This window comes from Silene latifolia, chromosome 10 (assembly GCF_048544455.1).
Source record: "Silene latifolia isolate original U9 population chromosome 10, ASM4854445v1, whole genome shotgun sequence".
NCBI classification, from domain to species: domain Eukaryota; kingdom Viridiplantae; phylum Streptophyta; class Magnoliopsida; order Caryophyllales; family Caryophyllaceae; genus Silene; species Silene latifolia.
This window is the reverse complement of record NC_133535.1, coordinates 137,259,361-137,273,332: the sequence shown is the minus strand read 5'-3', so window position 1 is coordinate 137,273,332 and position 13,972 is coordinate 137,259,361. Positions and strand designations below refer to the sequence as shown.

Sequence of the window (13,972 nt, the reverse complement as noted above, 5' to 3'; positions counted from 1 at the left end):
TGGCGATTGGGCCGAAACTCAGTACTAACAAGAAAAATGAGAATATTACTCCTATAATATAATTTATGTATCATCTTTTAATAGATTGAGTTTAGTGGAAAAGATTCTAACAAGAAATACTTATATATACACTAATACACCTATACTCCATTACTCCGTATATCTTGAGGTGACAAACGGGTCTATCTGACCATTTTCCGTTTGGGTTCTTTCGGATCGAGTTATTTCAGTTTATCTTTTTTTTTTTCGATTTCAGTTCGGTTCAACTCAGGATGGATTCAGTTTTTACTTTTAATCGGTTGTAGATATTTCGGGTCGGTTCAATTTCGAATCGGGTCAATATCGGAGCAAATAAGGTTCGAGTCGGGTCAATATCAGAGCAAATGAAATTCGATTCAGGTCATAATCGGATCGGATGTCAAGGAATTAGGTCTTTATTCAAAATATTAGATATAATACAAATAATTTTTAAAAAAAAGCAATATATAATGTTTTTTTGTATAATTACGACATAATATTAATTCATTGACGTCAAAGGGGTGACACTCATGTACAAAAAGACACCCTAGATGTGACGCCTAGGTACATTCGGGTCATTTCGGGTTTCTGTCATCAATGTACTGGTTGGAATCAGTTCAGGTATATATATCGTTTCGGATTAAAACGATTCAGGTTGAAATAGTTCAGGTTCATTCGATCTTGGGTCTATTTCGGATATTACAGATTCGGTTCGATGTCGAATCAATTCAGGTTTCGGGGTGAAGTTCAGTTATACCTTTCGGGTGTACGGTCAGGTGTCGATTCAACAATTTTCGATCGATTTTTCGAGTTCGGCACACTTTTACCAGGTCTACGTATACCATTACTTCATTTGTTTTTTTTGACGAAACGAACACAGATATATATATAAAGAAAGAGAATAGTTCGATTACATCACGAGGGTGGGTCGGGGTTAACTGGCGTACAAGCCGAAAAGATGACAAAGTCACTTTTCTCCTTTGATAAAGAAAAAAAGGCCTAAGAACACAAATTTAAGCAATGGAATACGGAGTGTTGTCACTTTCCTCCTTATATCAAATTTTTTTGTAAGCGATGACCGATATATAGGTGGGCTTATGGTTATATTAGTCAATCGATACTAATGTAAGACGGTACAAATGTACAATGCTCTCGTTGTGTTTGGACTACCAGCGCTTATAAATGAGACACTGGATTGGCGGTCTAGTTATTGTTAGCTTTGATTTGGGATTGACAGGAGAGCGAGGCCAATTTGGAGCAGGCTCACCCATCTCATTTTCTCTGTCATGGGTATCGTTCAAGGTGCAGACGGAAAATTGGAAAGCGAGGCCAATTTGGAGCAGGCTCGACGTGCACCTATGATTATCAAATTCCAAAAGTACAGGCCATCTAATGCACCCAATTTTGAAATCATTGGCTGCTCATACGTCAATTTGGAGCAGGCTCATAACGTGTCCAATGGAATAAGATGTTACAAATTCTACTGATTAGAAAAAAAAGGTGAGATCAAAGGGCGGGAATACCTAACAAATAAAACGAAGTTCTACGATACAATGTAATACGGAGTAATTAATAAGCATATTTTAACAAACAAAACGAAGTTCTACGATACAATGTAATACGGAGTAATTAATAAGCATATTTTAACGGCTCTAATGATATATTACCATTAAACGGCCTTACAAGAGTCTTGATATTTCAGTACATCACCCGATATCTTCATAGAGGCCAAGGAGCATAGGAACAATGGACAGATTATTCTACGTTCTACCGTCTCTGTGCTTCCGATAACTCCTCAATGGGAAAAGGCGGAAGTAGGCTGGGAACATAACTTGAAATAATAATCGGATCAGTGAACTTCAAAAGCGTTGCGCATTTCATAGGTTTCATACCTGCGTCAACTAACCACAACGTTGTACGGTAAGCATTCCCTGATTTAACCATCTCAATGGATGACCCCGTCACAAAAAAAGAGGATATATCTAGTACCATTCCCTTTGGAAAATGAAGAATTTGACAGAAGGAAGATGGAATAGTAATGTGAGGCAATTGTTATTGAATGAAGAGCAACGTACAACCCTAATATATACAAAGATTATGCAACTAAAAATTAGGGAATAATATCCTAATCTCTCTCCTAATATAAGGCAACTGAATAACCAAACCATATACACCCACATATAGAAGATATGATCAAATATTTACAATATCGTATAATATCAAAACGTATATTCTTCATTACTCCCCCTCAAGTTGGAGCACTAGGGGACCATATGCCCAACTTGGACTGAAGATAACGGAAGGCGTTCCCAGCTAAAGCCTTCGTAAAAAGATCAGCAATCCGCTCTTTGCTTCGTATATGAGAAAGTGTGATTGCACCTTGAACAATATGATGCCGAATGAAATGTAAATCAACCTCGATGTGTTTCGTTCGATCGTGAAAAACGGGGTTTTTTGCTATCTTCATTACCGACTCATTATCACATAATAATTTCATTGGCTGAGTATGATTAATCCCCAATGATTTAAGAAACGATTTAAGCCATAAAACCTCACTAGTCACGGCTGCTAGTGCTCTATATTCCGCTTCTGCGGTCGACCTTGCAACGGTGACTTGCTTTTTTGCTTTCCATGAAATTGGAGAATTACCCAAGCATACATAGTATCCGGTTATGGACCTTCGTGTTAAGGGACATTTGGCATGATCAGAATCGGAATACCCCCTTATTCGAAGATCACAATCTCTTGCAATCACAATGCCCTTACCTGGTTCTCCTTTGATATAGCGAACAACCCTCTTAGCAGCGTCAAGATGTTCTTCTCGCGGAGCATGGACAAATTGGCTTAATATGTGCACTGCGTAAATCAAGTCGGGTCTTGTAATAGTCAAATAAATCAACTTCCCGACAATTCGCCTATACTTAATTGGGTTATTCAATATTCGACCATCTGCCAGGGCCAAATTGTGATAAGGTTGAATCGGAGTGTCTACCGGCTTAGCTCCCTCTAGTCCAGCTTCTTTGACAATATCTAGTGCATATTTCCTTTGGCTAAGAAACAACCCCTTTGTGCCATTTGCTACTTCAATTCCTAGGAAGTATTTGAGTTTTCCTAGGTCTTTAATACCAAATTTTCGATCAAGAAACAATTTCAATCGAGTGCTTTCCTTCTCACTGTCACTTACAACTATCATATCGTCGACGTATACTAACACACCGAGAAAAATACCATTTTTGTTATAAGTAAACAATGAATAATCCGCCAATGATTGTTCAAATCCGTACCTTGTTAGTGAATTTGTCAACTTCTCGAACCAGTTTCGTGATGCTTGTTTCAACCCGTATATATATTTCTTCAATTTGCACACCTTAGTCGTCCCCGCTTTATGAAAACCCGGTGGCATTCTCATATAGACTTCTTCATGTAAGTCCCCATGAAGGAACGCATTATTCACGTCAAGTTGGGAAATAGACCATCCCTTTGCTACCGCCACTGCGAGCAAACATCGCACACTTGTCATCTTTGCAACGGGGGCGAAAGTTTCGTGATAATCGACTCCCTCCACCTGTGTGTATCCTTGAGCTACTAGGCGCGCTTTGTATCGCTCTATGCTTCCATCAGCCTTGTATTTGACTTTATACACCCATCGACAACCAATTGGGCGCTTGCCTCGAGGTAAATCAACAACTGACCAGGTACCATTTTTCTCAAGTGCTTCGAACTCTTGCACCATGGCTGTCCTCCATTCGGCCTTTTGAGAGGCTTCAGCATAATTTCCCGGTTCAACAATTTCACTTATTTTCGCCAAATAGCTCCTGTAATTGTTAGAAAAACAATTGGAAGTGACACAATTGACTATAGGGTAACGGGTACCTTTCCTTGAGGATGATGACGGACTGGCGTGAGCACGTGATGAAACAGGGTCTATAACTCGAGTAGATTTGCAATAGTAATCTTTCTTCCACGACGGCTCAAATTTCTCTCTAGCTCCTCTTCCCATGAGTTCATGTGCTGCTGTATTATTGTTTTCTCGCCCTTCATCATCCTGACTTTCCCTTGCTGTTTGATTTTCCCTTGTATCTTGTGTATTGGACTGAATATGTGTTCTTTCAGTCGGGTTTTGAGTTGTATTGGGCGTATCAGGTTGTTGAGAATTTGGTGTTTTTGGACTATTTGCAGCATTTTCTATTTCGTTTATTGTGTTTTGAATGGGATGGATTTCTTCAATAAAGAAATCCGATATGTTCTCATTGGATGAGCTAGAGGTTGAATCAAACTTATCTCGTTCTTGTTGGTCTTTTATTTCCGCAAAAGGGTAAATGTGTTCATAAAAGACTACATCTCGTGACTCGAAAACTCGGCATTTCTTAAGATCATAGACCTTCCATCCTTTCTTGCTATGTGGGTACCCAATAAACATGCAACGTTTTCCCCGCTCAGTAAATTTGTCTCGTGGCTTGTCTTTATTATGGACATAACATAGACTACCTAGGACTCGAATATGATCAAGTGGTGGTGGTGTACCATGTAAAATCTCATACGGTGTAAGACCATTTAACACCCTTGTCGGTGTCCTATTTATCAAATAAGCGGCCGTTAATATGCACTCACCCCAAAATTTTATGGGTGAATTTCCTTGAAACATCAAAGCCCGTGCCTTTTCTAGGATATGTCTATGTTTTCGTTCCACTCTCCCATTTTGTTGCGAAGTATCGATGTTACTAGTTTGAAAAACAATTCCTTCTTCTTTATAATATGACTTTAATGGACCAGAAAGAAATTCCGTTCCATTGTCACTTTGAACTATTTTAACATGTTTTTCAAATTGTGTTTTAACCATTTTGCAAAAATTAATCATCAGCTTATTAACTTCGCCTCGGTCTTTCATGAGATATACCCACACAGCTCTACTTTTATCATCGACAATGGTAAGGAAAAATTGGGCTCCTGTCAAACTTTTGGTTCGGTATCCACCCCAAATATCGCAGTGTATAAGGTTAAACAAATTATCACTACGCTTGTCATTCAACTTAAAAACCAAACGTGTTTGTTTAGCACGACAACACGGATCACAAACATTATTTGAGTCCCAAGACATATTAAAACCAACTAAGTTTGAGAAAAGAGGTAAAATACTATTTGATGGATGCCCGAGCCGTTTGTACCAAAGCCGAACGTCTTTATTAATATCTACCCGATCTGCCATTTCCTTCTCTGTCTTCAAATAATAGACCCCGTCCACATGCTCACCCCGTCCAATCTTCATCCTCGTAGACTGGTCCTGTATCACACAATGGTCATTGTAAAATGTCACTACGCAATTATTTTCTTTAATTAATTGTTCAACGGAAATAAGATCGCATTTTAAGGACGGGACGAAAAGAACATCTTTTAAAATGAAATTCTTGTTAATTACGACACTTCCGTGCTCATGTGCCATAATTGTTGAACCATCAGGAAGTCCCACCGTGGATTGTTTGCGGCTGTAAATATTGCACAATACCTCTCGTCTCCCTGTCATGTGGTGTGAAGCACCACTATCAAGTAACCAATTAGTAGTCATACCTGAATTTTTGGAACTACTTTCGCCGGGGTTTCGCAAAAGAGCACGTAATTGGGTTAATTCCTCCATTGCGAGGTCCTGCTTGCTCCCTTCTTCATCACCAACATTAGTTGCATTCGCTCTCTGATAATTTCCACGGCCACCACGGCCTCTGCCGCGTCGTCCACGGCCTCTTCCTCGTCCATTTCCTCTTCCTCGTCCATTTCCTGGTTTGTCCCAGCAATGCTCCTCGGTATGCCAAGGTTTTTTTTGCAATAGCCACAATAAAAAATGGTACTCTGTTCATTTTGATCTCCATTCGCCTCATCCGATCGACTATGTGCACCAGTATCCATGACCTTGCTGGCCATGGCTGCCTCGACCAACTCTTATTTTTCTTTAGTAACCGCTCTATGGCGCTCTTCCCTCAGAACAAGAGCATATGCTCTACTCAAAGAGGTCACCTCGTCCTCCATGAGCAAATGGGTTCTTAGATTGCCATAGAGACTAATGTCGAGTCCCATTAAAAATTGGTGCACTTTTTCTTCTTCACGTTCCTTGTTCATCGCTGCGGCGGCTCCACAAGTGCAAGCATGGTGTTTCGAGTAACTAGCCAATTTATCCCAAATCGCCTTTAATCGAGTATAATAGTTGACGACGGACTGATTCTTGGCTTGTTTGCAATCACTCAGATCTCCCTTCAATTGATGGACTCGTGGTGCATTACCACTGGCAAGACGCTCTCTTAACTCCTTCCAAATCTCCGGTACGGTTCCAGAGAAGGTAATACTAGGCTGAAGTTCTTCTTCAATCACGTTCCGTAGCCAAGCTTTTACCATAGCGTTGCATTGTCTCCAAGCAACGACTTCCATTGTCTCTTCCGCGCCTTCTTTGAGGATAGGTTTTTTAACTGTACCTTCCACAAAAGCCAATTTATTTTTAGCATCAAGTCCATTACGGACTGCATCCGCCCATAATTCATAATTATTTCCATTGAATTTGATAGAAGTTAAATGGAGATTTGTGTTTTCACTCGGATGCAAATATAAAGGTGATGTTGTGGCAATTGTGTTGTGTTCATTTTTGGAATCGCCTTTGGAATTTCCTTCCTTTGTCATTGTGAAAATTATTGAAAGAAAAAATCACCAGGATCAAAATATTGCTCTTGATGCCATGAAGAATTTGACAGAAGGAAGATGGGATAGTAATGTGAGGCAATTGTTATTGAATGAAGAGCAACGTACAACCCTAATATATACAAAGATTATGCAACTAAAAATTAGGGAATAATATCCTAATCTCTCTCCTAATATAAGGCAACTGAATAACCAAACCATATACACCCACATATAGAAGATATGATCAAATATTTACAATATCGTATAATATCAAAACGTATATTCTTCATTAGAAAACGAAAAGAGGATATATCTATCATTGGAGATTCCATTATTTGCATCATTAAGTCGTGACCTTTATTTTTTTCGTAATTGAGCTTGATCAAACTCCCTCCCATGACTCCTAAGTAGACGAAGTCGTCCAAATTCAACCTAATTACGTTATTCTTCTCTAGCCCCAAATCAAAGCAAAAAATATGATGATTCAAATTGTTGTCAGCTTGTTTCCTATAACCAGCCCAATATATTTTTTCATTAAAAAGGACTGGTTGTCCATAAGGAAAAATAGCATTATCGTCGAAATCAATTTTTCTCCACTTATTTTTCCTAATAGAGAAGATATGAACGATATTACTAACTGGTGCAGTTTCCAAACTCAGTGTCGAAATTTTAACATATTTATAGTCATCCACAGATGAATACGTACCCAAATCCAGTAGCTATACGGGGGTTTGGTACATAAAAAACGGTTAAAAAACGCATCTGATTCATATTTGTGCAGTTTACGGGTAGCTGGATTCCATAAAATGAAGAATTTATCAGAACAGTGGGTTAAACAAATCAACCCATTGCAGCATCCCGTAAAATTAAAATAACCTTCCACACCAAAGTCGATGTCTAGTTTAACGCATTTATCTTTTAACTTACCACAATTTTTAGCATCATCGTAAGAAAATAGGTAATAATTCCTACAACTCTCGATAAACAAGGTGTTTACCGCAGCAGAAGGGGGAGAGATGTGAAATTTCATAAGGTAATAATTAGCAAATTTGGAAGAAGAAAGAGTAGAGTACCATAGTTTGGAAACTGACTTAAATCGAAGAATGGATTTAACGGGTAATCTTATAAGAATTTCGTGGATAATAAGATCATCAGAGAGGTAGCGTTGTTGCTCAATAACATCATTCTTCTTAATCTCCGCCATGGAATCGAACTCGGGTGCAAACGAGAAAGTAGCCACAGGAAACAGTCTCCCCCTTCTATTTTTTTTGTGAGTTTGTTAAACAAGGTTTTTCTTTGGTTTTTAATTGGCTGTTTGCCGCAGGAATTGAACTTGTTTCTTATTAGCATTAGTTGGCTGTTTTTTTTTTGGATAAAAGGAACTTGCATTAAAAGAAAATAAAAGAGTTAGAGTACATCAAGGGGGCGGGTCGGGGGAAAGAGGCGCAGAGGCCAACACAGAGTCGCTAGTACAAAGATCAACAACAAAGGAGGGGGCATGAGCCCACTCAAAACAGCCTAAGAAGGAACTAGTATCATGGACGGAATGATGAGCAAGAGCATCCGTCACACGGTTAGCAGTTCTCTTCTCAAAAACCAGCTTCAAATGGGGTGAGTTCTGCAAGAGGGCCCTACACTCAAGGATGATGTTAGTATAAGGGCCACAAGGGGCAACAGACAGTAAAATAGAGTTAACGGCATCGAGACAATCAGAGGCAATCAAGACATTGTTCACAAGGACGCTAGAGCGACGGATCCCATCACGGATGGCAAGGACCTCACAAAGGAAAGGGTCGCGACCAGGGAAGCGACAAGACCAACCTAAAACCCAGGACCCAAATCAATCTCTAATGACACACCCCAGACTAGCTAAACAGGAAGAGGGGGAAAGAGCCACATCAACGTTGGCTTTAAGCCAACCCAGCGGCGGAAGGGCCCAGCTAACAGGAACATTAGTTGGCTGTTTGTCTCCCATATTCTATGATCTTCAACTGTAAATTGTAAAGGGAAGTAGAGAAGTGAACAAGCTAAGAAGGGAGGTAGTAATTGAGGTTGTATGTGCTAGGGTTTATTTATAGAGTTAAGGGTAAGAGAAGGACCTAAACTATGCATTTTTTTTCAGTTAAGGATTTGAACTATAATTTTTTTCAGTTAAGGACTTATTGTCCAATTCCGTCCAATCTGTCGTTAAACGTTAGTAGCTGCTGTAATTATTCACTAGAAAATGGAGAAGAAAACATCCAGGGGTGTCGGCTCTGTTTGGTAAAATCAACTAAAAAGGTAGCTGAAACCTGAAAAGGTAGCTGAAAACTGAAAAGGTAACTGAAACCTGAAAAGGTAACTGAGAAAATTAAGAACTGATAAGGTAGCTGATTATATAAAAAAGTGTTTGGCAAACTAATTGAAAAGGTAACTGATTTTGATGAAATGACGTAAAAGGATATGATAATTATTTAATAGTATAAATTTAAGGGGTAAAAACGGAAAATCCAATCAAATCAGGTACCTGAAATCTCAAATGCTACTCTAGGTAGCATTTCATTTCGGGTAGCTTATTTGGTTAAATAAGCTACTTGCCAAACGATTTCATTTCGGGTAGCTTATTTGGTTAAATAAGCTACTTGCCAAACGCTTACAAAAGAATAAGGTACCTGAAATTTTTGTCAAATAAGCTACTTTGACCAAATCAGGTACCTGAAATGCCTTGCCAAACGGAGCCTAAGGCCAGGGGCAATCACGGGCGTGGAAACCGGGGCTCCGCTTTTGCTCACCGGATTACAAACTTATATTAATGAAATTCAATACAAACATCAAACTATAATAAACTTATGCATTCATATTTGGGGCCTCATTTTCCTATGTCGCACTGAACCTCCATTTCTTTTAAGACGCCTCTGAAAACATCCCATGTGACCAGTGCCCCAACCTTCCCATTATCAATCACAAGGTTCACAAGTCACAATATGCAAATGAACATGACGGTGAAAAACATTACTCTGTATTATTCATTCCATTTTCATTTCTTTTTTATGTAACTATTAAATGGTTATGTTTATTTCCTTGAATTTTTAACCCCTGGTTAGTGGTTACTCAGAGCAGATTCCCTGTCCAATTTTATGTCCCTTGTGTCTCATTACTTCTCCTAATGACACATTAACATTAAGAGATATAATATTACCATTTTTATTATTTCAAATGTGATGTGTCAACTTAAGGGAATGGAACACAAGATGGGATATAAGAGTGGGACAGGTGATCTCTACTCGTGGTTACCATATTTTTAGCCATATTAATTTGTTTAATTTATTTGTTTAATGTTTTTGATAATTACAACCTCAAGAAATTACCCATCTCCAAATCTTTATTCAAGATCAGCCCAATGTATCAAATGTGAAATTCGTTTTACAATGTACAAAATCCTCACCTTTACTGAAATATAAAAAATTTATTAGGCGATGCCGCCGATCGCAAACTCCGTTGGCAGTGCTTCGATGTGGTGGGTGGCACTTGTTCTATTTAATTTCTCTGAAAATAGTGGGAATGTTTAATTTGAAGTTCCTTTTTTATGGAAGAATGGTGATGAAAGATAAGAAAATGATAAAAGAAATGGTTATAAAACCAAGGAAAAATAGTTGATGATGAATAGGAGTCTGCAAGAAGTGTTGTGAAAGAGGAGCAAAAAAGAAGATTTTAACGAACAATTAACGGAGTAAGAATGTAAGTCCTTAATGGAAAAGTCTGATACTATAAGTCCTTAATTGGAAAAAAAATGGTAAGTTAAAGTCCTTTTCTTATGCTTAACTCTTTATTTTAAAGTTAATTATTGATCGCATTTGTTTCAGAAATTGTTATTATGTTTCTGAATCGTGTAGGAAACTTACTAAGATTTCCTAAATCAAGTTAGGAGAGTTCTTTTTTCCTAAATCGTTTAGAAATTGCTATTATGTTTCCTAAATCGTTTAGAAAGAGTAGAATACCATTGTTTGTACTCTCTCATCAACATTATAACCGATAATCTAATACCGAATTGTCAAGTCTGTGTTAAGGTTGTTTAATCGTTGATTATTTTCGTTTTTTACTTGCACTAAGTGTTGTACGTTGAGAACAAGAGTTAGTTCAAGTGGTAAGAGCTCTTTTACTCAAACCATGAAATTAGATGTTCGATTTTCACGCGCGACATAGTGGCCTCATTTAAACCGGAAAAAAAGGGTTTTGTACACTAATTTGTCTCTATTTGTTACTTGTTAGGTCTTCGTTCCCTTTACTTTGTTCGATCAAATGCTCCTTAGTCCTTCTAAGCCAGGTCTATTCAAGGTTTAATCAGAAACGAAGTGAAATTTTGATTATAATTATCCGAGTAATGTTAAATATGTTGTTTTTCAACGTGTACTCTAAGGAAATATATTAATAAGCTAAATGTGTTGAGATACTAAAATCCACAAGATACCTCTTAAAAAATTTTTTAAAAAAAATAGAAGAGGTAAGTTTTACAATAAAACATTACAACTTGTTGAAAAATCAAAAGATATTTCAACAAATATGAAAGAGCGGCGTCTCTAAACAACGATATTATACAAGATAACGGAAAATGAAACATGGTCTAGTGCAGATCGAACAAAAAAAGGCAAAGGTTAAATGTTCGAATGCTCATCCCTGCCCTCCCGCGTCCTTATGACATGAGCATTAGGTGATATAAGACTTGCACAATAACTAAAGAACTCGATTTTATGCTCTGCTTCAAGAGTCATCAAAGGCGTGAGCTTCAAAGGCTGCCAAGTTATATCTATAACCCCTAAATATGGCAGTTCTTCACTATCGTTGTCAAAACATACAACAAAGACTTTGTCACTTCTCGAGAATCCGATAATTTTTTCAAAATAAATCATTTTAGTCAAATCCATAGGAAGAATGATTTCTTCTATCACCCCCGGGCTTCTCAAAATGGTAACTATATCACCACTTAAAAGTTTATCATATCTAGATAAGCACCCATTTACGACAAATAACAATTTATCAATACATTCATCCTGACTGGTAACGTATGACAAAAGTGTGCTCACCTCAAAATGAGAAAATTTGTTGAACATCTCGGATTCTAAATCAAAGGAAATAATTATCCCTGGCAACCCTGAAAAACCCATCCAACATAGAGTTTCATTAACCAACACCGCTGAACTACGTATCCCACTCCTTGAATCATAGAGAGGATAAGGAAAAACAATGTTGTCGATTATTCTCCATTTATCTAACCTAAATGAGTAGATGTGAACCATATAAGAAGTACTAAGCCATTCTTTACATATCCGAACAATCTTGTAGTCATCAACAGCAGAGAGATACCCAAAACCCCAACCGACAGAATACCATGTGGTGAAAAGGTTAGAGATCTCAGAGTCCAAGTATTTGCGAAATTCACGGGTTATTGGGTTCAATAAAATGAACAAACGGCCACAAGTCGATCCAAAACAAACCAACCCATTGCATGTGCCCACCAAAATCATAGACTCATCACCTACATCAAAGTCAACCTCTACGTTGAACAAGTCAATATCACCATTTTCATAAGACATAATCTGAAATTTGTCGTCAGATCGAATGATCAAGGACTCTGTGATTGAAGGGTTGGGAAATTTCAAATGTAAGAAAGCAAAACGATGAGAAGAGAGAGTAGAATACCAGAGTTTGGAAACAGACTTGAAACGAATAATGGATTTGATAGGCAATCTTGTTAATATCATCTCACTTATGAGATCAAATGGTAGGTCTCTTTCCTCTGTTGGCTGTATCATTATATCTTTCTCGTCCTTGTTTTGACCTTCCATCTCTGCTTTTTTTTCCTCGCACACTGCAATTGACGTTCTTTCACCGTTGTTTTTTTGGTTAGTCCTAAGCATAACTTTGAAAATTTCAACCTGTTAGTCTCTAGAGAATATGCTAAGTTGATACTAATACCAATAATTGGAAAATAATCTCATTATACTGTAGACACCAAAATTTTATATTTTGTTATCTATTTATTTTAACAAAAATCTTTAGTATTTAGAGATAATTATCAATAAATATTGTTTATGTTGCCTAAAAAAGCCAACTACAATTATAAACACAGCTACAATCTCTAGGGTTAGAAGGAGAGCAGATGGATTAAGTCTCAAACGACCCCGTCTTCCTACTACCAAATTGTAGGTAAGATGGAATAAGTCACAAAAAGACCCCATCTTTTCTCCCTACGAGATTAAGTCGATAAGACCCTCGTAGTCCTATCAAAACCCTAAATCCCTTAGAGATGAAATTAAGAGAGTTACGAAAATTGTAACCTTCAATCTTTCAATAATAAAACTTTTGTTTTCCATATTATTTTGTTCCTCTTTATTGTTTATCGCATATACGAATTTTTATGGTTTACATATACGTCATGTATGCCATAACTTATCATAAGATTATATAGTCATAGTGAATGATTGTAATTACAACAGATGCAAGTTCTTGAGCTTATTTACTTGGTTATTTACAAAGTTATGAGCTAGCATTATAGCCGCGCTAACTAACTTTGTAATTGAATTGCGCTCCTTTAAACTTTAAAGATAATTTAGTCCTCTAGTAATTTTGTGAAAGAATTTACTCGTAGTAATTTCGTAAAGTATTCAACAAAATCAACTTGATAATACAGATAACAATGCTAGGATCGATTAACTATGCCCTCTCATTTCCGATGTAAAGTGTTTGACCATCTCTTTCTGAACGGAAGTCCCCTCTACAACCGTTATCTCACTCACACTACTACACTAATCTCTTTCCTCCTTTATCATCATACACACAAATTTCCGTCTTAGACCTTAGTTACAAAATTGTTGAGTTTATAGATTCAAGTACCTAAGTGGGGGAGGGGGTGAATTAGGTACTGTTTAAAAATTTAACTTCAACTTTATTGATTTAAAGTGAGTTAGAAGAACAAAAGAGATGAGAGAATACTTCGAATAATATTAAAAGACTAAACGAGTATCAAGATGAATGTTTGCTGAAGTATGAAAGTAACAACTGTTCTGACTGTAGCTATTTGTCTCAGTTTATGGAATACAAACTGCAGACCAAATGTGACAGTATGATGAACTGTTACTTTAAAGGTTCAAGCAAGGCAAAACAAACAAGCAAGATAAAAACAGCGGAATAACGTAAAGAAATTAAAACACGAGATTTTTGAATTGGTTCGGCAAGAAACTCAAGTGCCTACGTCCAATCTACTTTTTATTGAATTCTTTTAGTGATCTACTCCGACAACTAAAAGACCCGTACAATA

At 37.4% G+C, this 13,972-nt stretch overlaps 1 protein-coding gene across 1 annotated transcript; it reads right to left on the bottom strand.

The window, feature by feature from the left end:
* Positions 1-11,187: 11,187 nt before the first annotated feature.
* On the bottom strand, positions 11,188-12,609 carry LOC141609224 (F-box/kelch-repeat protein At3g23880-like). The gene has a single exon (XM_074428368.1). The coding sequence runs from the start codon at positions 12,570-12,572 to the stop codon at positions 11,310-11,312; it is 1,263 nt and encodes a 420-aa protein (XP_074284469.1). The 5' UTR covers positions 12,573-12,609; the 3' UTR covers positions 11,188-11,309.
* Positions 12,610-13,972: the final 1,363 nt, after the last annotated feature.